This window comes from Ipomoea nil, unplaced genomic scaffold (assembly GCF_001879475.1).
Source record: "Ipomoea nil cultivar Tokyo-kokei standard unplaced genomic scaffold, Asagao_1.1 scaffold1770, whole genome shotgun sequence".
Taxonomy (NCBI): Eukaryota; Viridiplantae; Streptophyta; class Magnoliopsida; order Solanales; family Convolvulaceae; genus Ipomoea; species Ipomoea nil.
The window spans coordinates 1,527,590-1,555,446 of NW_017618198.1; the positions used below are offsets into that span (position 1 = coordinate 1,527,590).

At 31.9% G+C, this 27,857-nt stretch overlaps 3 protein-coding genes across 5 annotated transcripts; 2 read left to right on the forward strand and 1 right to left on the reverse strand.

The window, feature by feature from the left end:
- Positions 1-1,715: 1,715 nt before the first annotated feature.
- LOC109192292 (probable flavin-containing monooxygenase 1) lies at positions 1,716-7,341 on the forward strand. The gene is made up of 5 exons (XM_019342867.1): positions 1,716-2,141; positions 2,659-2,899; positions 5,991-6,169; positions 6,417-6,772; positions 6,989-7,341. Exons 1-5 carry the CDS (start codon positions 1,716-1,718, stop codon positions 7,329-7,331), a joined length of 1,545 nt encoding a protein of 514 aa, XP_019198412.1. The 3' UTR covers positions 7,332-7,341.
- Positions 7,342-7,392: 51 nt separating this feature from the next.
- Positions 7,393-9,266, reverse strand: LOC109192519 (peroxiredoxin Q, chloroplastic-like). Its single transcript, XM_019343198.1, has 4 exons — positions 9,008-9,266; positions 8,775-8,912; positions 8,024-8,113; positions 7,393-7,744 (listed from the first exon to the last, which is right to left on the reverse strand). Exons 1-4 carry the CDS (start codon positions 9,209-9,211, stop codon positions 7,526-7,528), a joined length of 651 nt encoding a protein of 216 aa, XP_019198743.1. The 5' UTR covers positions 9,212-9,266; the 3' UTR covers positions 7,393-7,525.
- A 1,224-nt stretch (positions 9,267-10,490) lies between these two features.
- On the forward strand, positions 10,491-12,930 carry LOC109192520 (auxin-responsive protein SAUR61-like). 3 transcript variants are annotated; one of them, XM_019343199.1, is made up of 3 exons: positions 10,491-10,586; positions 11,947-12,508; positions 12,575-12,930. In XM_019343199.1, the coding sequence occupies exons 2-3, from the start codon at positions 12,037-12,039 to the stop codon at positions 12,592-12,594; spliced, it is 492 nt and encodes a 163-aa protein (XP_019198744.1). In that variant the 5' UTR covers positions 10,491-10,586; positions 11,947-12,036; the 3' UTR covers positions 12,595-12,930. The 3 variants fall into 3 exon arrangements, with proteins under 3 accessions (XP_019198744.1, XP_019198746.1, XP_019198745.1); XM_019343201.1 differs by having other exon boundaries at positions 12,629-12,930; XM_019343200.1 differs by having other exon boundaries at positions 12,032-12,508.
- The last annotated feature ends 14,927 nt before the right edge of the window (positions 12,931-27,857 follow it).

Genomic DNA, 27,857 nt, shown 5'->3' on the forward strand with positions numbered 1-27,857 from the left:
AAACAAAAAAACACCCCACTCAGAAAATCACCTACAGGTGGTCTATCTTCTTGAACAACAGTCCCCTCATGCATCTCGCGCGATCCTAGTTCAAGATGCGTTCTTCTTCTTTCTTCAATTCAATTCTTGATTTCCGGTTCTCAGCTAAGCCGCCATTGATAACTCTCCCAAAGCTCAAGATGCATTCTTCTTCTTTCTCTCTTTTCATCTCCTTCACCCATATCTTCTTCCTATTCTCATTACCTCGGCTATCTTTGCTCTAGTCTCTAAGTTCTCGTTTCTCCCTCAACAGGGATGTGCTGGTGAGAACTGAGAAGAGAGTATGTATTTGTTGATATTTATACATGAATAAAAGATAAAAGTAGATGTGAAAAGTCTATTTCAAAATACACATTGAAAATAACATAGAAACAGAGAACTCAAAAGACACATTGGAAATAACATGTAGTAATTACTCTTTATTACCAATTGATTTATATGAAAAGGTTGATTGATAAATATTATAAATATTTAATATTTTTTTAAATTGCAGTAAATGCATTCATACATGCTGATCACCTTTGTACTAATAATAATTTTACAAATTCATCAAAATTAAGTAGTTTTCATTGGGCGGGAAACTAAAAATTATTTTTTTTTACCAAAAGTTGTGGCTTTAGTATATAGATAGAAGATAGATAGAAAGATAGATATATAAATATATAGATTAGATTAGATCGATAGGAAGATAAAGCCCGTACATTTGAAATAAAGCCCGTATTACAAAGTTACAAATATTTATTTTAGTGACAATTATAATTAATCTCTCCTATATTATGTAGCATTATATACTTTGAATTATCGATCTATTTAAATAAACAAATTCAATATTAAATTATCTATACATGAATATCTCTTATATAATAATCTTGCATTGATATATTTTGAAGTACTTATTTAAAAATAAGTGAAAATTAGTAATAATTCTACATAAGTGGGATAGGACAACAATAAACTTTACACAAATATATGCGACAAATAGAGCAACATATATAAAACGTACAATAATCTTACGGACATGAAGTGGAATCTTATATACGTACCGTGTACGCACACATTCAATTTTTTTTTTTTTTTTTTTTTTTGTAAACACAAATTCAATTCCTTTAATTTACTATAAGTCCGCAGTCTATCTGAAACTACACTTGAGATAAAGCCCGTATTATAATTCTAGCTGGTAAAGGATCACAATAAATTAAACTAACTTAGATTGTTATGTCGGTCTTAAACTGAGAATGCCAATACAATAACCTTGTGATCCTTGAAGAACAGAAATATGTATAGAATAAAATTTGTCTACATCGGATAAAGCAAAATCAGCTTAAATTATTATACCGGCCAAAAAAATCATTTTATAGTTATCCAGTCAATTGTTCAACTGACTCATTGGGTTTCCCACACCAATTAAAATGGAACCATGCCAATCATGGACTAGCAGAAATTTCCATTTCTTATCGATCAAACTTCCGGTAATATATCTGTAATTTTATATATATATATATATATATATTTTCACGTGCTGCTTGTATCATCATCTACAAGTAAATTAAACCCTCTTTTCCTTCTCATTTCATTTTTTTTTTTTTTTTTGCTTCTTTTTTAGTATAAATAATCGAGCATATACGTTCATTTGCATGCCAACAGCAAGAGAGATATATATAAATCCATCAATAATAATGACGGTCCATTCAAGGATGATCGGAATCGTCGGAGGCGGTATAAGCGGCATAGCCGCCGCAAAGCAGCTGTCGAAGTACGAGCCGGTGGTGTTTGAGGCCACCGGCGGCATCGGCGGCGTCTGGAAGCACTGCTCTTACCGCTCTACTAAGCTGCAGACTCCTCGCTGCGACTACGAGTTCTCCGATTTTCCGTGGACGCAAAGGGATAATTCCAGTTTTCCGACGTACCTGGAAGTTCTCGACTACCTGCATTCCTATGCGACTCACTTTGACGTTCTGAAGTTCGTCAAGTTCAACTCTAAGGTGGTCGGAATCCGGTTCGTCGGAGACCGTGAAACAAGCACCGGAGATTATGGGAGGTTGTTGCCTGGCCATCCGGTTTGGGAAGTTTCTGTCCAAACCAACCAGTCTGAAACCCTAGAGGTTTTTCTCTAATTATTTAAAGTCATTCTCATATAAAATCTCATTTTTTGGTTTTCAAAGAAAAACAAAATCTCATTTTTGTTTCTTGAAATGAAAAATAAAAACCAAAAAATATAAGAAAACGGAAAAAGTATTTAATTTGCTCCTATTTTTTCATCTCACACAAACACACACACACACATAATTCTAATATCATCCGCTACTAAACAAGGAGTTGAGTCTACAATTACTAATTAAAAATTCATTTTAATTACTAAGTATTTAATTTTGATTCTAATATTTCATCACACACACACATCATTCAATTTTGTATTAAGTGGAAGATAGGTTTATGTATATTCGAGAAACTTTGCACTTTCTAATAATAAAAAATATATATTCACGTGTTATACAAAAATAAATATTTTTTTTAATTGAGACAAATCATATTCTTGGGCTACGTACATGTTAGCATGGATGCATGTTGTAATGAGACCTAACAATTCAACCTTATTTTGTGTGTATGTATCATCATCAGTTATATAGCTTTGAGTTGTTGGTGATGTGCACCGGAAAGTATGGCGACGTGCCGAGAATTCCACCGTTCCCGCAGGGCAAGGGGCCGGAGGTGTTCGCCGGAAAAGTTTTGCATACCGATGATTACTGTAAGCTTGAAGAAGAAGGGTGTAGAGAGGTGGTGAAAGGGAAGAAGGTTGTAGTTGTGGGGTACAAGAAATCCGCCATTGACGTAGCTGTTGAATGTGCAGAAGCCAACCAAGGTATATATATATATATATATATATATATATATATATAGATCTGATCAGATCTCATCTTTTGTTTTATTTAATTTGTTATTCAATTCCTTAAAAATCTGCATTAAACTTTTGACTTTTGAGTTTAATATACGAGGATAAAATGTTTTGACTTTTGACTGGAGGACTTTGTACGGACACGAAGTCATTTCATTCAAAGTCAAGTCAATTGAAAAGCAAGGGAATTTAAGTATTAATTTGGAAAGTAATATTTATTATACATGCTTTCAATTTTTACTTTATACTAATGGGGCGTTTGGTTCACGGAATCTTGGATTACTCCAGGTAATAAGATTACCTCCAGGAAGGTAATCTGAGATTACCGGAATGTAAGATTACCTTATGTGTTTAGTTTGTATTGTGGAATATGATATTACTGTGTTTGGTTAAGGGTTATATTTTAGGTTATATGAATTAATTTACAATAATGTCCTCAATAATATATATATATATATATATATATATATATATATATATATATATATATATATATTATGTGTGTGTATTTATTTTATTTATTTATATGTATGAATGTATGAATGTATATCAATGTTCAAATATTAAAAAACTAAATATATAAATATACACATGTATATTTTATAGTATAATAATAATAATAATAATAATAATAATAATAATAATATTATTATTATTATTATTATTATTATTATTATTATTATTATTATAAGGATTAGTTAACAAGGGCAAAGTTGGAATAATCCAAGGTAATCTAAGATTACCTAAAAAAATGGGGGTAATCACATTACCTTGAAACATTACCGCCACATCAGCTTTCAGGTAATATAACATTACCAGGTAATCTCATAACTTAAACCAAACAAGGTAATATAACATTACCAGACTCAGATAACCTAGGTAATCAAAGATGACCTGAACCAAACGCCCCCTAAGGGCATCCTCAATAGTTGGGGATTTTACCCCACATTTTTGTGGGCCCCAACATCCACATCATCATCCACTATCTAACTCAATCACAAAATATCTTCTTCCCATTAGTTTTAAACTTTTTCACAACTTTTTGTGGACCCACCATTTTATCACCATATTTTAATTATTTCTTTATTTATTTGATTTATAATTTTATAATTTTATAATAAAATAAATAAATAGTAAAAATTGCAAGTTTTCATTTCCCAAATTACAATTAAAATAAACATAGTAAATAAAATAAAAAAATAAAAAAATAAAAAATGGGAGTAGAATGTGTGAAAGATGTTCTATTTATTTTTTTTAGAATAAAATATAATTATTAACTAGAAAAAAAAAACAGTATTGTGTGCCGTTGCAAATTGCAACGGCACAAAATGCCAAAAAGTAACTAATTTCAGAGTGGTTGGCGGCCACTTTGAAACGCCCTGGCGGCACGCGCCCGCTAGGCTGAAGGGTGAGACGCACTTGCGCGTCTCACCCTTTATTCATTTTATTTTTTTTTTAAAAAATTCTGACATGAGTTTTCTTCTTGCAGGAGAAAAATGTGATGAAATTTTGTCTTTCCCATTTGTCAAAATCTAACACAAACAAATTTTACTGTTCTAAAATGTGGCAAAATCCCCTTATTGGGGATGCCCTAAGCATGTTCTGATTCATTTAGAAAAAAGAATAGTTTATAATTTTTATTATTTTTTTTCTTCTATCAACAAATTTATAATACGTGGCGAGAATTTTAGTTTATGAGAGTCTATTTATTTTTTCTAATTTGGAATGAAAAAGTTTAGGGAGTGGTCGCCAGTTGGCGGCTTTGAAGCGGCCAACAAGCGTATAATTTGTTCTGTTTTCTTTTTTTTTTCTTTTTTTTTTAATTTCTCTACTTTTTTATTTTCTCGAGGAAAAAAAGGGTTAGAAATGGTGTTACAAAGGATCAAGTGTGGATCTATTGTTCATGTGCCTTTCTCCATTATATTTCTCCAAATTTGAAGGATTAGTTAAATGAATTTTTCAAATTTTAGAAAAATGGAGATTTCAATTTGAAAAAATGGGTTTTAGACTTTTAGTAAACACAAGTATGCACTATTTTTCGGTTTTTCATTTATCTAATTTTCTATTTTTTTGAAAAATGACTCATTTCTTCAATAACTCAAAGCAACTTTCCATCACCTCACCCTCTCTCTTTCAACGCAGCATGAAAACTCTTAATTGGAGTCAAACTATTTATAATTTAATTTAGGGAAAATGACACTTTTTACCCCTGAGTAATATACTTATAGCACTTTTTCCCCTTCAATTATTTAGGTAAGCACATTAGTCCCCTCAATTATTCTAAAAGTGGTGATTTTCCCCCCTGATATATTAAATTGACATTTATACCCTTAAAGTAAACATTTTATTTTACTTCAACAAATTATTGCCTATATGTAGGAATGACCACGGTTCGATTTGAATTTAACCGGATACTAAAGCAATCGAATTAATAGTTTTCGATTATGATTCAGATCTAGAACCCAATATTTAAATGTCAATTTATTAAAATTATGTATCAAAAAAATTGAATCTTGAACCGTGAACCCGCGGTTCCGGATCCGATTCGCAATTTTGAACCGTCTTTATTTTAAAATTTTATTTTTTATTTTAAAATAGTCTAAATTCAACAATAAATGTATTTTATTTTTTCATTTCGGAATATAAACCGTCCGTTCCGATTCATGATTTTAATAAACTCTAAATATCGGATTTCGATTCTAAATTGTAATTGGAACATTTCGGTTTGGTTGCTATAGTGTTTGTTTGGTTTGAACCAAATTATGGTCATAATTTTTTGAAAAAAAATAAATGAAATATTTATTTTAAGGGTAAATATGTTCATTTAACATTTCAGGGGGGAAACAGCCACTTCAATAATTCAGGGGGGACAAATGCTATAAGTATATAACTCAGGGGGGAAAAGTATCATTTTCCCTTTAATTTAATATTAGTAAATAAAAATCTACATATTTTAAAAGTACACTAAAGTTTCATTAAATTTTGGTTAGTATAGCATTAATTAATCTTTAATCAGCAAACACTGGCTTTGAGTATTGTAATTTGGTATTACGTGCAGGGGCAGATGGGAAAGCATGCACCATGGTGATCAGGACCCTCCATTGGACAGTTCCACACTACTCTATTTGGGGTTTCCCATTTTACTTGTTCTATTCCACCAGATTTTCTCAGTTCCTCTATGAAAGACCAAACCAGGGCCTGTTCAGAACACTTCTATGTCACGTTCTCTTTCCTTTGGTAAGTTATGATGCACGGATGTTGAACATATAACCATTAATGTGCAATCTAACTATTAGCTTAGACTTTTAGTTGAGATGGAGCACATGCTTCAATTTGGTATCAGATCTAGACCAAAGGGCATGGATTCAAAGTGTAACATTAATGTGCAATCCGATAAGTTTCTCCTATACCTCAACCTAATAAATTGAGATCCACGAGGACTTCTCTGATCTGATCGGGATTTTATTTTGTTTGATGTTTATAGAGAGGAGTTGTTTCTAAGATAATCGAGTCTTATCTCGCATGGAAGCTCCCACTTGACAAGTATGGATTGAGGCCTGATCATCCCTTTGTTGAGGACTATGCATCCTGCCAGATGGCGATCCTGCCGGAGAGTTTCTTCAGGGAGGCTGATAAAGGGAAGATTCAGTTCAAAAGATCAGCCTCAAAGTGGTGGTTCTGGGAGGGAGGGATTGAGTTTGAGGAAGACAACACAAAGATGGAGGCAGATGTTGTGATTCTTGCAACTGGTTTTGATGGCAAGAAGAAGCTCGAAACCATATTGCCCGACCCCTTTCGCAGCCTCCTCGAATTCCCCTCCGGGATGATGCCATTATACAGGTAAAACACTGGCCTTCTTAGTTTGAGCCAGTCAGCTATGGGTAACCTGGCTGGTTTATATCCTTTTGGTCATTTGTTGGCTAGGATCACAAGGCCAGGTTTACCCAGTGCACACCCTCGGGTAGTGGATGGCTGCTGGTTTCTCTCGTCAGCCAAATATGGGAAACCAAGCAAGAACATTCATGTTGACAACATTAGACATTTATGTATATGCAGAGGCACAATCAATCCACTGATTCCTAACATGGCTTTCGTTGGCTACATCGAGAGTGTGTCTAACCTGCACACAGCCGAGCTTCGGTGCAAATGGATGTCTAGACTAGTCGACGAACAATTCAAGCTTCCAAGCGTGGAGAAGATGCTCAAACAGACAACTGATGAAATGGAAATCATGAGGAGGAGTACCCGGTTTTACAAGCGGAGCTGCATTTCCACCTTCAGCATCAACCACAGCGACGAAATCTGTGAAGAAATGGGATGGGAACCATGGAGGAAGTCGACCTGGTTCTCCGAAGCCTTTAGCCCTTACAACAGCCAAGATTATGCAGACGAGAACTGAAACCACAAATATGAACACATATATATGCTCACACACTTTATTCATTATTATCAACACTAAATTTTCATCCTTTCCGTTTCAAATTACTATGGAACTTAAAAGCGTTATTGCTCAACAGCCAATGGGGCTTAAAGTTGAGGTCACGAGACTATTATTAGGTTACAAGGAATAAATACAAGATGAAATATAGAACCTTAAAGACTTTGGAGTAGCTTCAATGTCTCGTCAATATGTTTTTCGGGCTGGAATTGATTGTTATAGATGAGTTGGACCACTCCTTTCTTGTCAAGAACATAAGTTTGTCGCCCAGGCAATGCACCGAAGAGGTCTGCAGGGACTCCCCACTCTTTTCTTACATTGTTGCCTTCGTCACTTAGCAACGTGAATGGAAGTTTGTATTTTTCTGCAAAGGCCTGCATCGACCCAGAATAATGGTCGATAACAAAAAAATTTTATTGCAATTTAGACTCTTCTTGCCTGGTAACAGAAATTGATAATTTGAAATATTTTTCACAAAAAGGATATATTCTTGGGTAAGTTTCTGAACAGGAATAAAGAATGGCGATGAAAATGGAGTACAATATAACGTAATCTGTCTGGAAAACAACTTTTTAAAAAAATAGTAAACCTGCATAACAACGAAACATGTGTTTTGCTGGAAAAATCGTTATGAACAAGCCAAGTAAATATACCTTATGGGAGGAAGGATTATCACCGCTAATCCCAACAACTTCAGCTCCGGCTTTCTTGAATTTCTCATATGAATCCCTGAATGAACAGGCCTGTAAACAGCATTAACAGATGGTTAATGCCCACACTTTGGATTGTCAGCACTTTAAAATCGATTGGCATCGTTCTGTTGCAAAGACAAACATTATGCATTTGAGTCACCAATGATGAAACATTCATAAACTCAACTCTGCCCCCACCCCAAATCCCCTTTGCCTTTGCAAATGCAGTTCAAAACAACACAACCATAGTTCTAGTTAGAAAAAGAATTAGATTAAGCAGGAAAGTTTAGAATAAGTTCAGCCCAATTCTGATTGATCCAAGAAGGCAAGAATACAGGTACAGTCAAACTTACATGTGAAAAAAGAAAAAGGCTATTTTGTAATCAAACTCTCCATTTTCTTAAATGTGAATGCTATACAACATGACAATTGTTTCAAACTTACAAGATATCTATGTATTAAAAAAATGTTTTTTTTTTCCATGACAACCAATCCAAGTTCAGATCGTTGACTTGGCAATCACAATGTTACAAATTCGACTCCCCAGGAGCGGATTAATGGTCTTCTTTGTTTGAGCCGGTTAGAGCAACCAAGGCTAGTTTACCTCTTTATGGTTCTTTCTCCGGGTCACCAAAAAATTATTGGCCATACAGACAGAACTAAAGCAAAAAGAGACTGGAAAGTTGAAGTTGACCATGAAAGTCTACATCACCTGTTTGGTACAACCAGGAGTGTCATCAGCAGGGTAGAAATAAACCACAATAGGCTTTCCTTTGAACTTGGAGAGGGTCACATTTCTTCCAGCTTGATCTTTCAATGTAAATGATGGTGGCACTGAACCCTTAGTTACCTAGCAAGGCAAAACCACCAAAAAAAACCAAGAAAATTTTTTAAAAAGATACAAGAATCTTAATTGTGAACAAACACAACGGCAATGCAGATTACCTTAGCAAAAATGGAGCTTTTTGTTGAAGAGGAAGAAAATGAGGGCTTTGAAAGGGAAGAGGCGTGGAGAAGCTTGAGACCATAAAACTGGGATTGTGAAGATTTGGGGACGAAATTGAGGGTTTGAGGGAGATTGGCTTGAGGGGATTGAGCATGGAGTAGAGAAGGAAGAATGTGATTAGCAGAAAGAGAAAAAGTGGCCATTTCTGGGGAAAAAAAAAGATGATAAAGAATGTGTGTTCCTTGTGAGGAAAACGAACATTGTATAGTACTATGAATTTTTTTTTTTAAAAAAGTTTTTTTTTTCCTTAAAAAAAAAAAAAAAAAAAGCTCTTTCAATTCCAATGATTTGGTTATGGCGCTCTTGCGTGGAGGATTGCTGACCGCCTGGTCCCCAACATCCCATTTTAACAAAAATTGATTAAACTAATCTTATTTTAGAGAATGAGAAGTACTACTCGGTAACATAATATGAAAATATTTAGGACGTGATATTAATATTTAATACGGAGTAACAAATAAATTACAAGAAAAAAATTAAAGACATAGGACAAGTCTATGACAATTAATAAGCAAAATGCAATGTAAGATTGAGGTTTAAGTTTTATCGAGAGTGAAATTCTATCAATCTACTTGACCTTATCAATTATTACTTATTTTCTTGTGACTATTTTAAAATCACTAGCTTGTAATTACATATTAGGCAAAATAATTAGCACTATATTACAATCAAATTTGGTGATCGAGTGCATAGACCATAATTTTTCTATCAAGTAAGTCACGTATATGATTATATTAATGCTATTTTAATTGAGTCCGTCTTACAAAGTTCAACATTTTACCTTTTTTTTTTTTTTTTACACAATAAAATATGAGCAAACCAAATAGCTCATACTCTTACATGAGTTGTGGGCTCTCATACTAATCTTTTGTCTTGAGTTTTTGAACCCCCTTTGTGTATTGGCTATTTTTTCACTTTAAGTTAATTTTATGAGGAGGTTGTTTTTAGAGCATCTATAATAGTTATGTTTTTTTTTTTTTTTTTTTTTTTTTTTTGTAATTTTTGAAAAGTTTTTGTAGGTGTGATTAGCCGATTAGGAAAGAGAAAATAGAAAGAAAAAAAAAAAGAAGCAAATCATACTGAATTAAGAAAAAAAGACAGAAAAGGTAACAACTCGTGCCCGGGCTAGGCGCATATTGTGTCTTCACGCGTGAGTTAAGCGAGATTCCTCCCAATCATGTGGGCCCCACAAGCCGACAAAACCCACAAAATTACAAGAAGACATTACACCCTTTTTCATTTATATTAGTACTTTTTTTCTCTAAAAAACGGTGAACAATCCACATATGTGCATCCTCTTAAAAAAAAAAAAAAAATTACTCCGTATTTAATTGAAAATATAAAAACATTTAAATATTAAATACATAAATTTAATCATTTCACACATCACTTCTTCCATTATCTCTATCCAAAAACTTTCCCGCCACCACTAATCACCCCTTTAAAAGCACCCCCGTACGCGTACAACACTATACTCTGTCTCCCATCTTCTCCACCGCCGCTACTCATCGCATTCTGGTAAACGCATCAATCTTTTTATCTTATTTTAATGCAATTTTTAAGTTTTTGTATCATTGCATGATGATTAGAGAAGTGTCAGATTGCAAGTTGTATATATCGATTTATTTATCTATTTTTGGGTGTATGCTTATATTGCTGCGATTGATTATATTAACGTATTCTGTTTAATAATATGTTTCTGATTTTAGTTTGTTAAACCTAACTCATTAGTTTGAATGTCAGTGATGACGAGCTATGAGTAATACACCTCCGAATATAAGCGAGTTATCTAATTGTGAATTATTAGGGCTTAACTTGATAAATGTTCGAATTTAATTTGATTACTGTTGAGCAAGAATCGAATCGAATTCAAACATCTAAATATTCGAGTCAAGTATGTATACAACGCATTTACGTAAAATCAATCTCACATCTCCTTCATTAGATCACGAGTTTATATATAATGTTACAAAGTTAGCTAATATATTTATGTATTATAAAATGGCCATGATCAATATTTAATATTGAGTTTTGTTATGATATTTGACTTGAAAATACTTTCTTTATTGATCGTATTCCAGTCAAGTTCGAGTTTGAGTTGAGTAGAGTTCGAATTCAATAACTTAGAGCTCGAACTTTGATTTTTTATTTTTTATTTTAAATAAAGCTGAGATTTGAGTTTTGACTATTCAGCCATGCTCTGCTGGTTACACCTATATAACTAAAAGTTTAGGAGATGTTTTATATCATCATTCTTAAAATAGACAATGATTTGGATGAATTGATGTTATGATATTGAAGGCATTTGCTTTGCTATGACGCTATGTTGGTATTGTCTTCCTCTTCAACTTTCCTGTGCTCTTTTCCACTGGCTTGGGCCGAAAGCTTTGACAATGGAAGTAGATTCATAGCACCGGCATTTTTATGAGTGTATATTACTATATTATAATGCATGATACATAGAACATTACTTTAATATTCAAATATGTGGCAATCAAACTTGTATAAAAAAAGATAATCTGATTATTTAAATCACCTATGGGATTGCATTAGCTGCTGATCATGTGGAGGCCAGAGGTTCTCAGTTCCCACCATCGCAAATCATGCTAAATAAAGATAATCACATGGAATGGATATCCATTAAAATCACCTAAATAAATTGCAGGTCATATGTTTGATATAAGAACCGATTGAGCTGTTGTTATCTAGAGGCATGTGTATTCACATACTAATTAATCATATCATTCCTTTGGATGGTGCCTTGCATTTGTGACAGAAGCATCCAAGACATTTCTTTCTGTCTGAATTCTTGTTTGTTTGTTTTTGAGTTTAAAAGTGAACCCGAGGCATGACAGAACCTTATTATTCTGTAATGCAGTGTTTCAGTGTCTGATGAGAAAAGTGTTTTTGAAGAGGAAATAGAAAGTGTTGTATTCTCATTATTCTGATCTTGTGGTGAGCAGAGAAAATGGAAGAACAAGGAGGGAGCAAGGTTGCAGGCATCAGGCAGATTGTGAGATTGAAGGGGCTTCTGCAGAAATGGCAGAATGTTACTCTTGGGCCTAAGGGGAATGACAGCTCCCCGAGGTCGCCTTCTCAGAATTCACGGGGAGGCATTTCACCCGCGATTGATAGGAGGTTGAGGAGTTATAGTGTGCATTGTGATTCAGATGATGAGAGTTGCCACAGCCCTGATCCGCCGCTTGATGTTCCCAAGGGGTATTTGGCAGTGTACGTTGGGCCGGAGCTCAGGAGGTTCATAATTCCCACTAGCTATCTCAGCGATCCGCTGTTCAAAGTGTTGCTGGAGAAGGTTGAGGAGGAGTTTGGGTTTGATCACAGCGGCGGCCTCACAATTCCATGCGAAATCGAAACTTTCAAGTACCTCCTGCAGTGCATGGAGAACCATCAGAGAGATCTTGCAGATGAAGAGAACTCTGGTAAGTTAAATTAGCTACCTCCATTTCCCAATCTATATGACTCTCGACGAGATGATGATTGTTTAGGTTTGTTTGAACAACGTTAGTTGCTGATTGATGCAGCCCGGTTTTAACTTGCAGATGAATCATAGTTGCCAGTCAAGAAGCGATTTCTTTTTTTCTTTATGCAGATTGCAAATTAAAGTTGCATCTACATTGTTTTCATGCTTCTCCCATTTGTATTTTGTAACAAGGCTAGCTGCTCACAACCTGCAGTGTTTGAATCTCATACACCATGAGTTTTTTTTTTTTTTTTTTTTTAACAATTAGCAAATGCCCATTGTTCTGCTGATCACCATTCTTTTTGGCCATTGCTAGTAGTATAAAGTTTGATGCTCCATCAAGATTGCTAGAAATGGTTTTTGTTCTTCAGTCTTGAATCACATATTGTTGTTTAAGGTGGTTTCTTGAGGATGGAATATCTGTAAACTGCAGAAGTTGTTTTTTTTTTTTTTTTTTTTTTTTTTTTTTTTTTTTAATGGAAGCATTTTCCTGTTTTTGTGTGATCTGATGCTTTTAAGTCTGAATCAATAATTGTGTGGGTTATGATTGAACCAACATTAATTATGTAGTGTACTGGATTATTGTAGAGCACATGTGCTTGGTGTACTGTAATCTACATTAATGGCTGCTAAGCATATGATTAAGTGAATAAAGATTAGCATATGATTTGGTAATAACTTATGCCCCTTTTTGAATCTCAAAGTATTACTTAAAGTTTTTCCCAAAAGGTTGAATACCCAACCCCTCCCCACAGAGTATCTGGAATGGTAACTCGGAGTCCCTCTCACTTTGAGAGGTTGCTCCCATACTGCTGCTGGTGAGACTCGACCCCTGATCATTCTTTCTAAACTTCACCCCTATGACCAGTTGAATTGTCCATGCGGACAAATATTACTTAAGTTACATTTATGCAATAGCGCGCTTAGAAAATTGTTCGTCCTTATTAAATAGGGGCCAAGATTTGATTGTATTAGTCTTATTTTGCGAATATCCTTAAGAAAGTTGTTTGTCTATCTTGGAGGGAGGCCGATCAAAATTCAGTTACATTAATCTCGTGGTAGTTATGAACAGATACAACATTATAACAGAGTCAATAATACTAGTTTTTAATTCTGAAATCCTTCGCTGCCCCTACACTTGAAATTTGGTGGAATCATGCCGGTACGGGTTTAGTTCAGTGGTTCCAGTAGACAGTATTTAGAAAAAGAGACTAAGGTCTGAACCTCGACGGTGGTAGTATGGAGAGTATATCTAAAGTGAGCAGATCCCTTGTGCACACTGGCATTTAACGTTATCTGTTGAGTCATTAATTAGTCTCTATAGATCCCCATAATAAAATCAAATCCATACTTTCATTTTAATTATCGGTAAGAATCAAACTATGCAACTGCAAATTTTAATCTCATCAAATGTTAAGTAAGTTCATATGTGTGAGTGCTGACTGGATCCAGTTTCAGTAAATTTATATAAACTTTAGTATCTATGAACATGCAAATGTTTACAGAATCATCAGCATAATATCCGCAATGAGGATTTGATAATAGTATTTAATTTAACTTTTAATTTAATTGCCCTTCAACAAAATAATAATAATAATCTTGTGATTAAAATTATTATGAATTTATATTTGGTATACTGATTTATATAAGTTTATATGTTATCATTAACTGATATATTACCACATATTTAAAAAGTCAATTCAAAGTTTTGAAAAATATTTTATGCATTAATATTATGTTTCATATATTTTTAGGAAATCATTTGTTGTATGTTATCGCATAGAAAAATATTATATTTTTGTTAAAAAAAAAAAAAGAGTAAATACCCAAAATGGTCCCTCGACTATAGCTAAATTCACAAATTGGTCCTTAACTTTCAATTTCACCCAATTAAGTCCTTAACTTTGTAATTTTAACACAATTTGGTCATCTGTCTATTTGACCGTTTGTTGACTGTGATTTTTGAGGATATATATGTAATTTCATGGTCCATCGTCGGTTTTTTAAGGTTCCGGTTGCATTTTCAGACCGCACTGTTACATTTGAATCCACTGTCGAAAGCAATTTACAAAACCCGGTCACCTTCTTCATCCTCCATTTGGATTCAATGTAGTTGAATTCGTACCAGAGCGAAGAAGACGACGTGTTTCTGAACCGGTGCAACGTCATCCTGGAGACCTCCACGTGCTCCAACGAGAGCTGAAGGTTCTTCTGGAGATCGTCGATCACAGTCAACAAACGGTCAATTAGATGGAGGACCAAATCGTGTCACAATTGCAAAGTTAAGGACTTAATTGGGTGAAATTAAAAATTGAGGACCAATTTGTGAATTTAGCTATAGTCGATGGACCATTTTGGGTATTTACTTAAAAAAAAATTACATATCCTACGCCAAACAGTTCCAATGCTAAAATTTTTTATCAATTTAGGCATGAAGCAACTGTAAGTCTGTAATTTTTTTTTGTTTTTTTAAATTTTTTAAAATCAGATGGGACATAGGTAGCAATGAGTTTGCGAGTTCTTATACAGTGCATCATGGTTAACACATCGCTGTGTGGATCATGATCGTCGAATGAAACTGTACTAAAATTAAAATGATATTTTAGTGGTACTATAATGAAACTAGTGTGTGAAAACTGAAACTAAAAAATAGAGTACATTATTGGCAAATGAATTTGTAGTATAATTAAAATAATACTTTAGTATTACTATAATGAAACTACTCTGCATAGAAAATGAAACTAAATTTCAGAGTCATACAGTAACATATATTGTCAAATGATCTGAAATTGAATTAAAATAATACTTCAACATTACTATAATTAAACTTTTGTGTGCGGAAAATGAAACAAAAAAATAGAACTCAAGCAAAAATCTATATTATAAAATGAAACTATAATAGAATTAAAATGATACTTTAGTATTGCTGTATTGAAACTAGTATAGAAGGAAAATGAAACTAAAAAACATAACAATATTGTCAAATGAAACTAAAATGTATTTAAAATGATACATACTTCATGATCTATGATACTACATGGTCCACAGTAAAATTTGTGACAATTTATTGTGTGGACCAGGTCCACACAATGTTACATGGATCATTACAAAAAATACATTTTTAATATATTAAATATACATTACTGTTGTAATGATTGTACATTATATTTATAATGTACAATCAGTACAAAATAATGTACTTCCCCTAAATACAATGTACATAATTTTTGTACTAAATGTACATTATTTTTGTATTGAATATACATTATTTTACAGTATACAAAATATGGTCCACACAATAATGATTGAAAATTTGCCATGAGTTTGCCAGACGTTATGCCATGGAACCGTGTTCACCATTCATGGTGAACACGGTTCTAACGGTGTTAGTACACCGTTATCTTCTTTTTTTTTTTTTTTTTTTTTAATTAATTGCGTGATTTTTCTTCTTTATTTTCACATTTTGCAGTTTCACTTTAATTTGAGGTGAACAAAGATTTCGGACATTCATAAATTATGAATTCATGCCTGCACATTCACTTTGGAACCATGCCTACACATTCCCGTCCGAAATCACGGACATTCATAAATTATGAATCCATGCCTGCACATTCACTTTGGAACCATGCCTACACATTCACTTTGGAACCATGAGATTATGAATTTTCTGTTATAAGATTATGAATTTTCTGTTATGAGATTATGAATTTTCAGTTATGAGATTATGAATTTTCTGTTATGCGATTATGAATTTTCTGTTATGAGATTATGAATTTTCATTACATTCATAATTTCGGACATTCATAAATTATGAATTCATGCCTGCACATTCACTTTGGAACCATGCCTACATATTCCCGTCCGAAATTAAGGACATTCATAAATTATGAATCCATGCCTGCACATTCACTTTGGAACCATGCCTACACATTCACTTTGGAACCATGAGATTATGAATTTTCTGTTATAAGATTATGAATTTTCTGTTATGAGATTATGAATTTTCAGTTGTGAGATTATGAATTTTCTGTTATGCGATTATGAATTTTCTGTTATGAGATTATGAATTTTCCTAAAATTCATAATCTCATAACAGAAAATTCATAATTTGATCAAACGCGCGCCGTTAACTTCACATCCGCGAATTTTTTTTTTTTTTGGCCTAAAAACGACGTCATTTTGCCTTGTGTTCACCTTTCTCGGTGAACACGATTCCATGGCATAATTTGCGTGAGTTTGCTAGATGGGCCTCATGGGCTCTGTTTGCAGTCCTGCTGGGAAGAAACAGGCCCATTGTAAGTCTAGAGGTTGTCAATTCTTGGACTAATCTTGCCCGTTTATTGAAATTGCAACCCAATGTAAAGTGTTGAGCAAATTATGTTGTGGACTCGGGTGGTGGACCCAGGTCCAAAACACCCGTTTGGAATAATGATGTTGTTAGTGTTACTATTTTTTCCGCTAATGATATATATATATATATATATATATATATATATATATATATTTATTTATTTATTTTGTGAATATAGAGTTTAAAATTTGTGAATATAGAGTTCAAAAATTGTAAATTGTGAATATAAATTTCAAAATTGTGTTGTACTGTTGAATATAGAGTTCGGTAATTGTGAATATAAAATTCTTTAATTGTGATTATAGAGTTATGAAATTGTGAATATAGAATTCTGTAATTGTGAATATAAAGTTTTGTAATTATAAATATATAGTTCTGTAATTTTGTATATTAAGTTCTAAAATTGTGAATATAAAGTTCTAAAATTGTGAATACAGGGTTCAAAAATTGTGAATATAGAGTTCAAAAATTATGAATATAGAGGAACGAATTCTGAAGACAAATGCCAAGTTAACGGCAAGGAAGGAAGTAATTTAAAATAAAATAAAATTAGACGGTGTCATTTTGGACGCGGGTCATAACAATTGTAAGGTGAATCACTAAAATATGTTCATTTTTAGTATATTGTATGTTCATTTTAGTGTGTTACCTTTCATTGTTAAGTAGTATACTAAAAAAGAATGTGTATCAAAATATAATGAACAAGAAATACAATAAAAATAAATTACAAATACATTAAAAATGAACATGTGTATCAGTGATTCACTTTACAATATCGACATTAAACCACCGTATAACGATTGAAAATGCTGGAGTTCGAGTTTTGTAAATAAAAATGTTTATACTTTTTTAAGAGTTAATGTCATATGGGGTCCTCCGAGTATAGTGATTTACCACGTTTAGTCGTAAACGTTCAAATTACCCACTCGTGGTACTTCGACTTTAAAATTGTTATCATCCATACCTCCAAGTTAACCACTCATGGTCCTTCAACTATCAAATTTTAACCAGTCGTGGTCCTCCTTCAACTTTCAAATTGTTACCATCTGTGGTCCAAGTTAACCACCAATGGTCCTTCAACTACAATTTTAACCAGTCGTGGTCCCCCGACTTGTTAAATTTTGAAAGTTGAAGGACCATGAGTGATTAACTTAGACCATATATGAACAATTTGAAAATCGAAGAACAACGAGTGATCAACTTTAAAGTTTAGGACTAAACGTGACAAAATCACTATACTAAAAGGACCCCATGTAGTATTAACTCACTTTTTTAATATAATATTTGATAATAATTTAACTAATTAATTAAAATTAATATGATTACACAAATTCTTCCAACAATTATATAAAAAAATTACAAATTTTTTTTTTATATGTGTGTGAAATAACAATTTTAGTCTCTCAATTATTATATACATATTATTGATCATCTAATTATTTTCTTTTTTATAAAGAATTAATTTCACTTTTGGTCCCACGACTTTTGAGTTCTTATCACTTTTGGTGCACAACTTTAAATTTTTTCAATTTTGGTGCCTAACTTTTGTTATTTTTATCAGTTTTGGTCATTCCAACCAAATTGACAGTAAAATATTTTTGGATTTTATATTTCAGGGACAAAATCGTCATCTCATGGAAAGATCTTCAATATTTAAATAAAAGAAAAATCATATTAAGAGGAAAAAAAGAGTTTGCCAATGGTCGAAACTATAAATCTCATAGATCTGTCCGTCTTCCCCATTATTCTCATTATCAAACACCTATAGATATGATTTTCCAGTGATTTTGTTTAGATATTGAAGATGTTTCCTTGGGATGATGATTTTACCCCTAACAATATAAAATCCAGCAACATTTCACTGTCAATTTGGTCAAAAGGACCAAAACTGATAAAAATAACAAAGTTAGGCACCAAAATTAAAAAATGTTAAAGTTGTGCACCAAAAGTGATAGAACATCAAAAATCGTGGGACCAAAAGTGAAATTAATTCTTTTATAAAATAGTGAATGTGCTGAATCCGATGGTGATGGTTGGAGAGATTGACCAAATTAAAAGTAGGTAACATGTGCTAAATCCGAAATACACGCCGAAAGTGGCCGATCCAACGTACGTGTTCACCAAATGTTCATTCACCTTAAATCTTATAATCATATATATGCTCTCTTCAATTCTTTTCTCTATGCATTTCTCACTTTTCCTTTCACCCTCCCAACCTTGTTTTCTTTTTAACTCAATCCTTCATCCTTCCACAACCTTAAAAAAAAAGTACATTAAATAGTTTAAGCTTTTAAAATCACAAGACGAGGTTAACTCATAGTATGAGTTAGCATTATGCTCTATGTTTCCGTTGGTTCTTTAAGTTTTCACCCCTACTTATATACTTTAGTGATACTGAGGGGTCTTCATTTTCACTAACTTCATATTGTTGTTGGAGTAAAACTTTAAGGTGATGATCAGTGAAACTAATTGAGCTAATCTTGCGACCTGACGCCATCGTTTTAATCATTCTCTTAGGTGTGAATGAGATGATGCATATCTCTTTTAGTTTAATAATAGATTATTTTGGATTTGAAATTTGAAATAATTATCTTAAAACCTATAATGAAGTGTTTTGTCACCCTTGAAGTCCTGCTCAGAACGAATGTGATATTAGTCTTGATGTGGGTTGCTAATCCATTAATTGAGGAGTGTGGTTCGACCAAAAATAATAATTCTCTTCTTTATCATCACAATATTCATAATAAGTTTAAACGTCAAATTTAAATACACTTCACATTTAGTGTCCTAGAAATAAATAAAGAAGGTAAATAACGAAATATACTTCAATTGACTTACAAAGTACAAACTCTCAAATACTTAGTCACTAATATATACGTCCAACCACAACATCCATAATGCCATACACACACATATATATACATTTCTCTCTCCTGTTTCTCTCTTTGAGATAGACAAATTAAAGTAGCCCACAGAGTTATGGTGGCATAAAATAACATGCCATGTTCCAATTTGCTCGTGTGTGTGCGCTTTTGGAGTTACATATATACTTTTCAACTACAGTACCTAGTTTTCTCTCTCTCTAAATAATTGGTTCGCAAAGGTAAAGACACAACACCAAAACACTATTTATACTTACTATATAGCCCAACATTCTTCAGTTTTAAACAATAACGTACTGTCTATATATTGATGATGCATGCACAGGAAAATCTTGGCTTAACAACAAAACATATACATGAATTTGCATGTGTATAGATTCCAATCATTCCATGAATGAGATCAGCTGATACATATATAGGGGCAGAATGAAATGAGAATGAGTTCCTCTTGTAAAATGTAAGTAATAATCTCAGCTGTCCACAATAATTTATCGATTAAGGGTTTTAGACTTGAGGGCATGTTTAGTTCATGGAAAATGTTTTCCTTGAATTTGAGGAAAACTAAATTTTTCTTTGTTTAGTTCATGAAAAACATTTTCCTAAAAAATGAGGAATACAACAAGTAGGACAATTATGTCCTCACCAACTTTCCCAATAATTTATTTTTCACCAACGAAACAATATAATTTATCTTCCCGAGTTCCCGGTAATTTCTTTTTTCATGAAATTTCTTTTCCATAAAATTTCAATTCCATTTTTCCTCAAATACTTTTCGCGAACCAAACGGAGCCTTAACTTTTAAAAAAGTACTGGATCAATTTAATAATTATTATACAGTTAAGAGTGTAGTTTATTTTATAATTATTGTAAACAAGTTTTATTAATAAGATCCTAAGTCCTAACCTTTAATTTCTTAAGAGGAAAGGTGTGAATGTGATATATATATATATATATATATATATATATATATATATATATATATATATATATATATGTGATGGTGATGGTGACCCAGTTTGCATGCATGCATGCAGTATGACTTTTGAAGATTTTGGTGCAAATTCATTTCAGGGATTTAGCTTCAGATCGATCAGACTGTTATTCCTAGCTAGCTAGCTAGCTAGATTCAGCTATGACTATGTATATGGCTGTAACACTAGTGGAAGCTAAGTGGACTACCTACCAACTTCTGCTATCTGCAAAACTACAAATATATATAAAGTGTACACATAAATATGACTGCAAATTCAACCATATATATATATATATATATATAAAACTTCATCTAGCTAATCTGATCTGCTGCTGGCCCCCTGAGTTGTGATGACAGCTTTCGGACCCACTGGATTTCCCCAATATGCTGTGGGCCGAATCGCCTCTTTCTCTCATCTTTACCCTATCAGGTAGAAGCAGTATATAATATATTAAATATAAATATGTATTTTTTGTATTAATTAAACTTAATCAAGATTAAATATTTTTTTTTTTACATGTAAGAATGAATTTAAAGAGTAGTTACAAAAATTATGTATCACCACTATCAAAAGCAATCTAACACCTCTTTATAGTTTCTTTTCAGCTAGATTTATAAAATAGGGTTCCGTTACTCAATGCATACAATTGGATAGTAATTATATGGATTTTTCGACTTTGTTATACAACAAAAGTAATCTAAAACCTAAAAGAGGTGAATCCAAAAAACAAATCTGCATTTCAATGTGGTTAGTGTGTTGTTAACTACTCAACAGGCTGAATAAGCTCTTCACAAATTTGACGGTTTCAATCTCGTTCTATAAGCTCACGAAGGTCAAGGTTGTTATGATAAAATATAATCCCACAATGTAGCCACTTTCAAATTACTTCTCATCAATACTACGTTTATGAAGTCTCAAATTCAGCATAAGGACAACCCATTAAACATAACTTGTAACTCTATAGTCAAATTAACTAATTGTACATGTAATTCCAATTTTATACTAAAACCCACAAATTCATTCACTCCGACAATCACACAATCTTTCGCTCGGAATTGCTTCTCCCGACCGCCTCCTCCTCTTAAAGTCCTCTTGCTTTTGTATTGGCTTTTCATTACAAGAAATACGAACATGATTGGTGCTTGACTATATACAGACGGGGATGTTACATACACTGTACCTCATTCATTATTAAGCATTAATAACTTTCATAGAAATCTTATCAATTCAATAAAACATTCCTACATCATGTAATTAAACGTTAAAAAAATAAGGAATAAGGGTCAAATAGGCCACTCAACTGCACATCAAAGTGCAATTAGGCCATTGAACTAAAAAAGAATGCAATTAAGTCATTGAACAACACAAAAATATACAATTTTGCCCAAAATGACCTGTTTACCTGATGTAGCAAGTTACCGATTTTAAAAACAAATTTTTAAAATAATTTATAATAATTAATTAATTAAAATACCAAAAAAAAAAAAAAAAACAGAAACTGCCGGTTGGAGACGATCCGTCTCCTGCCATTGAAACAAAGACCTTCGTCTCCATGGCTATGGGTTTCGTCTCCCGGCTATGGAGACGAACCCTTCGTCTCCGGCAATGGAGACGAAGGTCTTTGTCTCCATGGTTGGAGATGGAAGTTTGTCTCTGGCCAAGGAGACGAAGCCGGCCAGAGACGATTCGTCTCCGGCTGGCAGTTTCTAATTTTTTTTTTTGTATTCTAATTAATTATTATTATAAAAAAAAAATTTAAAATCGGTAACTTGTTATATCAGGTAAACAAGTCATTTTAGATTAAATTACATGTTTTTGTGTTGTTCAATGACTTAATTGCATTCTTTTTTAGTTCAATGGCCTAATTGCACTTTGATGTGCAATTGAGTGGCCTATTTGACCCTTATTCCAAAAAATAATAATACTAGAGGGAGGCCAGGAGAAGACAAAGTATTATTCTCAAAAAGTTAAATTTTTAATCCAACAACGGATCAGAGCTTTCATATCACTACTGATAAGACTCGATTTCAAATTATTATTTTCAAATTTTACTTTCATGATCAACTGAGCTGACCGGATAGGAAGAAGACAAAGCAGAGGAGTAGACGATGAGGATTAACGTGAGATTGAGAAGTGAGTGATGTTTGACGGTTCGGAGATGAGTCTGTGGGCGACGAGGAAGCGGGCCCGCCTCAGGCTTTGACTAAGCCCACTTACACGTGGGCTGGTCTCCTCTGCAAGACTGCCACAGTGCCACTACACCCAATCATTATATTATATAAACCTGCTCCATTTTTACTCTATAGTACGGAGTATATTAAATTGACATTTATTGTCAACTACTATGTAGTGTGATGTTATCTCAATTATCATTTTAAATGGATAGTTATAGGTTCGACTCTAATGGTTGAGTTGAAATTATTTGAGAAGTATAGAACAGATACTAAATATTATGGAGTATTTGCTAATTACTAGTGTGATAGCATATTTATTAGGGTTACACTTGTATGAGACTGTTTCACAGATTTGTGAGATGGATCGTGCCTAATACAAATTAGGAAAAAAGTATTTTTTTTTTTTTGTTACGTAGGAAATTATAATACTTTTACATTTTGATGTAAAAGTGTTACAATTTTCATTATAATAAGTAATGTTGACAAGTGTTTGTTACTTATAAAGGCAAATGTATTACTTTTGAGGAAAATGTATTACATTTTTCAATATAAGTAATTACTCCGTAACATTTTATTCATGATCTAGTATTAAATTTTTCAGTATAAGTATTATATTTTATTTTGACCAGACTCGTTTAACCGACAAAGATCCGTGAGACGTCTCACACAAGTTTTTGCCTCTTTGTTATTATTCTAAATAAGTGGTCACAATATCACTACTTTGTAAAATAAAATCACGAGTGTTTTACAAAAAAATATTAAATATTTTTTTAGTGTATTAGATATCAGTTTTAGTATATTATTTAAAATTAATTTTTTTAGTATGTACAAAATAAATTTTCAGTATACTAAAAATGAATATTTATCAATGGTCCATCTTACAATATAATTTTTCCACTACACCATGCTTTCTAACTTAATTAGTTTCAAAAAAAAAAAATTGAGAAAAAAAATCCTTTTTTTTTGAATTTTTTTAATTAAAAGATTTACTAAATGAAGAAGGTTGAATAGTTAATGCATTTTGATTACCAACTACTATGTAGTATAATGACACATCTGTTACCATTCTAAATGGGTGGTCATAGAATCGAACTCTGGTGGACAAATACTACCTTGTAAAAATCATGATGTTTAAAAAAAATATTAAATATTATTTTTAGTGTATTACAAATTTATTTTTAGTATATTATTTAAAATTAAATTTATAGTATATAAAAATTAAATCTTTAATATACTGAAAATGAATATTTGTCAATGATCCATCTTAAAATATAATCTATCCACTATAACATGCTTTCCATTTAGTTTCTACAATTTTTATTTTTGAAAAAAAATTCCTTAGCCTTTTTTTTTTTCGATTTTTTTCCACGTTACTAAATTAAAGAATTTACTAAATGAAGAAGGTTGAATAGTTATCGCATTTTATTTGCTAGAAAGCATGATTATATTGTATTAATTTTATATTATAAATTTTTTATGGTGCTCTAAATAACTCCGAGCCTTTAAGTGTGGTTATTATGTGATTAAATATATGTATGATATTATCAAATACAATTAGATGATGGATTAGACAAGGTAAGTAATGATCAATTTAATAATATTTATAAAAACAAAATCAATAACTATATATAGGTTTTTTTTTTTTTTTTTTTTTTTTTTTTTTTTTTTTTTAAGATATGGAACTACCGTATATGTTTTTTTTTTTTTAAAAAAAAAATCATATATGGCGTTTAAATACTGTCGTCGTGTATTAAGTAACCGTATAAGATATTTAATATACGGCAGTTCTAAATATCCGCCGTATATAGTATTTAATAGATTGCGGTTCTAAACAACCAATGTATTCTTTAAAAAAAAAAAAACAATCGATGTATATAATATTTATTTATTTATTATGTTGACCACCTATAAGTCACTTAGTAAATCACCGTATATGTGTACAAAAAATCATCATAGTATCTATTTTCTGTAGTAGTAATTTGACATATTTCAAATACGACGATAAAAAATAATGTGGTGAAAAGTGGAGGAGTTTACCAAAATTCTTTTTTCTTTTTTTTTTTTCCACAAAAAAAAAAAAGGAAAAATTAAAAAAATTGAATTACAACAAAGTTTGTGACGTGGTAGCTAGGCCAAACAAGATTCTCATTGTTATAGTTTAACAATAAATTTTGGTAGCAAGGGAAGTTTGACCATTTAAAATGTGAGAAACTATTATATCATGTTTGTTGTGTATTTTGAGTGCGTAAATTTTAGATCAAATAAAAACGTATTTCATTGAAAGATTGTGTAATTATTCATGTTAGGGGCTCACATATCTATGCACATAAAACATTTTGGTTTGGAATTGATCGACGTGAACAATTCAAGTAATTATGTTTGACCAAATTAATAATCAAAAACCAAATATAAAATTACATGTAAGTATTAAGACTATGTGGTTTAATGGTATTTAGGTTGGATTTTTATTTGAAAAGTCGTGAGTTTGAGTCTTATTGAAGGTGTTATTGGTTCTTTATGTTTTATTGTAATAGAGAGATGAAGGTTCTGCTAATTCGACAAAACTTAATTAATGTCTCAATTATATGTTTAGTCGTTATTTGGATGAAAATTTAAATTAAATTACAAATAAACAATATTAATCACAATGACCCTGTTTGATAAAATAGTTAGCATATAGATCAATTTTGGTTTATTTAACCACTATTAATTGTTTGATTTGGTTAAAAAATCAATATAAGTGTTTGGTTAATTAGCTTTTTGTAACTTCAAAATGCTAAAATTCTAAAAGCTGCTCAAAACAACTTTTTCAATTAGCTTTTTGAGAAAAAAAAATAGCTATCAGCTAACATCTAATTTACCAAACACTTTTCTACAATCAATTAATGTTATCGACTAGTTATACCTTCTAAATAACTCAACAGTTAACAACCATTTACCAAACACAGCCAAATAACCTGTGAGTGTAGTTGAGTGTAAATGACTCATCCATCCTTAACCAAAGGTCAATGGTTCGATCATTGACTTTCGGTATAGAGCAGCCTTAAATCTCCAAGCTAACTGTCCAATCTAAATGTAGTGCCTACAATTAAGCGAAAAAATTAATCACTGTATCTGACGATAAAAACCCAGAATATATCCAAAAAAAAAAAAATATATTAATCACAATATGAACATAAGAGGAAAGAGCAGAGGGACAAAGGAAAAACGACATGCAACGACCAATGTATGATGTAATAGGAACATGATTGGGTGTATGGTAACGTATAAAGCCGCAAAGACCGGTGGTCTTCGCTCTTTACTATGTATTCTTGTCATTTTCCATCAATTCCAATCTATATCACCAATTCATTATTCACTTCCAAGTTTCTTCCAAACACCCCCCTTTTGTCGCGTCAAAATCACTAGAATTGTATATATATACTGTATTTTTTTTTTACCAATTTTAGAACTACTGCATAGGAGTAATATTTTGTATACTCTCACTTTCTATTTTCGATTGATGTGATATGTCACGACTTATTTTTCTTTTAAAAAAATTATTATTTTCCTATATATGGTTAGTTAGTTATTCTCACTTCTTTCAAATCTAACTAATTCTACCATCAATCTATTGTCAAAACTAGAGAAGACTATTGCATGTTTGGTTTCACTTCAAAACCTTGTTTTTGTGTATAAATCACATAAGAGAAATAATTTGTATCGTACTAGAACGATTAGATTTTGTGCAATGAATTTGACTGAATGAGTCTTAGCAAGAATGAAATTTGTGATCTTTAACTCTTTAAGTACAAGAATCATACTCCATCACTCAGTTACCCCTTTCGAATCCGAATTGGTGTTCTTGTATTTAGAGATCACGGATTTCATTCTTGCTAACACTCATTCAGTCAAATTCATTGCACAAAATCTAATTGGTGTTAATGTTCAAACTCAATATATATATATATATATATATATATATATATATATATATATATATATATATATATTCACATTTTTGGTAAAAATTAACATTTTTCAAATCGAATCATGTATTAAACAAGCTAAATTTTAATCATTTTCTTAGTTTAATACATGATTTAGCTTGTTTAATACATGATTCGATTTGAAAAATGTTAATTTTTACCAAAAATGTGAATATATATATATATATATATATATATATATATATATATATATTCAAAGTGAAACAAAATTCTCATACAGAAAATTATAATTTTGATTTTTATCAATATTATCTCTCGGTCGAGATCGAATTCGTTGCACAAAAAAACATATCTAACCTCAATTAATTCGAGTAAGATCATTGTCCACCATTGCTTCACACTCATCACACCCAATTATCAAAGCAAACCCCATCCAATTCTTAAACTAAGAAAAAAGCTACAAGCTAAGCACCAATAATACCACACTTACGTACAAAACAAGAATAAAGTTGAAGATTACACATAACAACAATAATATAATGCTAACAAATTAAACAAACTTGATTAAGCTTTTAAGAATATCTTGGATGGTGTTGGGAAGCACAGAAGTATGTGGTCAAGGTAGGGAGTGGCAGATAGGAATAATCTGGATTATCATCATCATCCGCAACCGCGTTACAGATAATAAGGTTGTACTAATATAATATAATCCTAGATTAATTAATTATTATTAATTTCGTGTCTTCCACTTCGAGGAAAAAAAGAAAGGGGTGTCAGCTGTTGGGTGGATTAACAACAATAATTTATGTTTAATTAAATTAAAGGAGTTGTAAAGTTAGGACCAGCTAACTAATCATTAGCAGCGTAATTAAAACCATAAACTATGCCACATAGACTAAAGTTTTTTTGTACTCTTCCCCTGCAGAATTGAAACAGTAATATGGTCCGATCCGACAACTTGTACAACACTACAAGAATCCTTAAAAAAAAAAAAAAAA

Coding starts and splice junctions, on each gene's coding strand:
- LOC109192292 (XM_019342867.1), top strand. CDS start 1,716: ATGACGGTCCATTCAAGGATGATCGGAATCGTCGGAGGCGGTATAAGC. Junction 2,142..2,658: donor ACCAGTCTGAAACCCTAGAG/GTTTTTCTCTAA, acceptor TATCATCATCAG/TTATATAGCTTTGAGTTGTT. Junction 6,773..6,988: donor GGGATGATGCCATTATACAG/GTAAAACACTGG, acceptor ATGTATATGCAG/AGGCACAATCAATCCACTGA.
- LOC109192519 (XM_019343198.1), bottom strand. CDS start 9,211: ATGGCCACTTTTTCTCTTTCTGCTAATCACATTCTTCCTTCTCTACTC. Junction 8,913..9,007: donor AAAGCTCCATTTTTGCTAAG/GTAATCTGCATT, acceptor TTGCCTTGCTAG/GTAACTAAGGGTTCAGTGCC. Junction 7,745..8,023: donor ATAATCCTTCCTCCCATAAG/GTATATTTACTT, acceptor GGGTCGATGCAG/GCCTTTGCAGAAAAATACAA.
- LOC109192520 (XM_019343199.1), top strand. CDS start 12,037: ATGGAAGAACAAGGAGGGAGCAAGGTTGCAGGCATCAGGCAGATTGTG. Junction 12,509..12,574: donor TGCAGATGAAGAGAACTCTG/GTAAGTTAAATT, acceptor ATGATTGTTTAG/GTTTGTTTGAACAACGTTAG.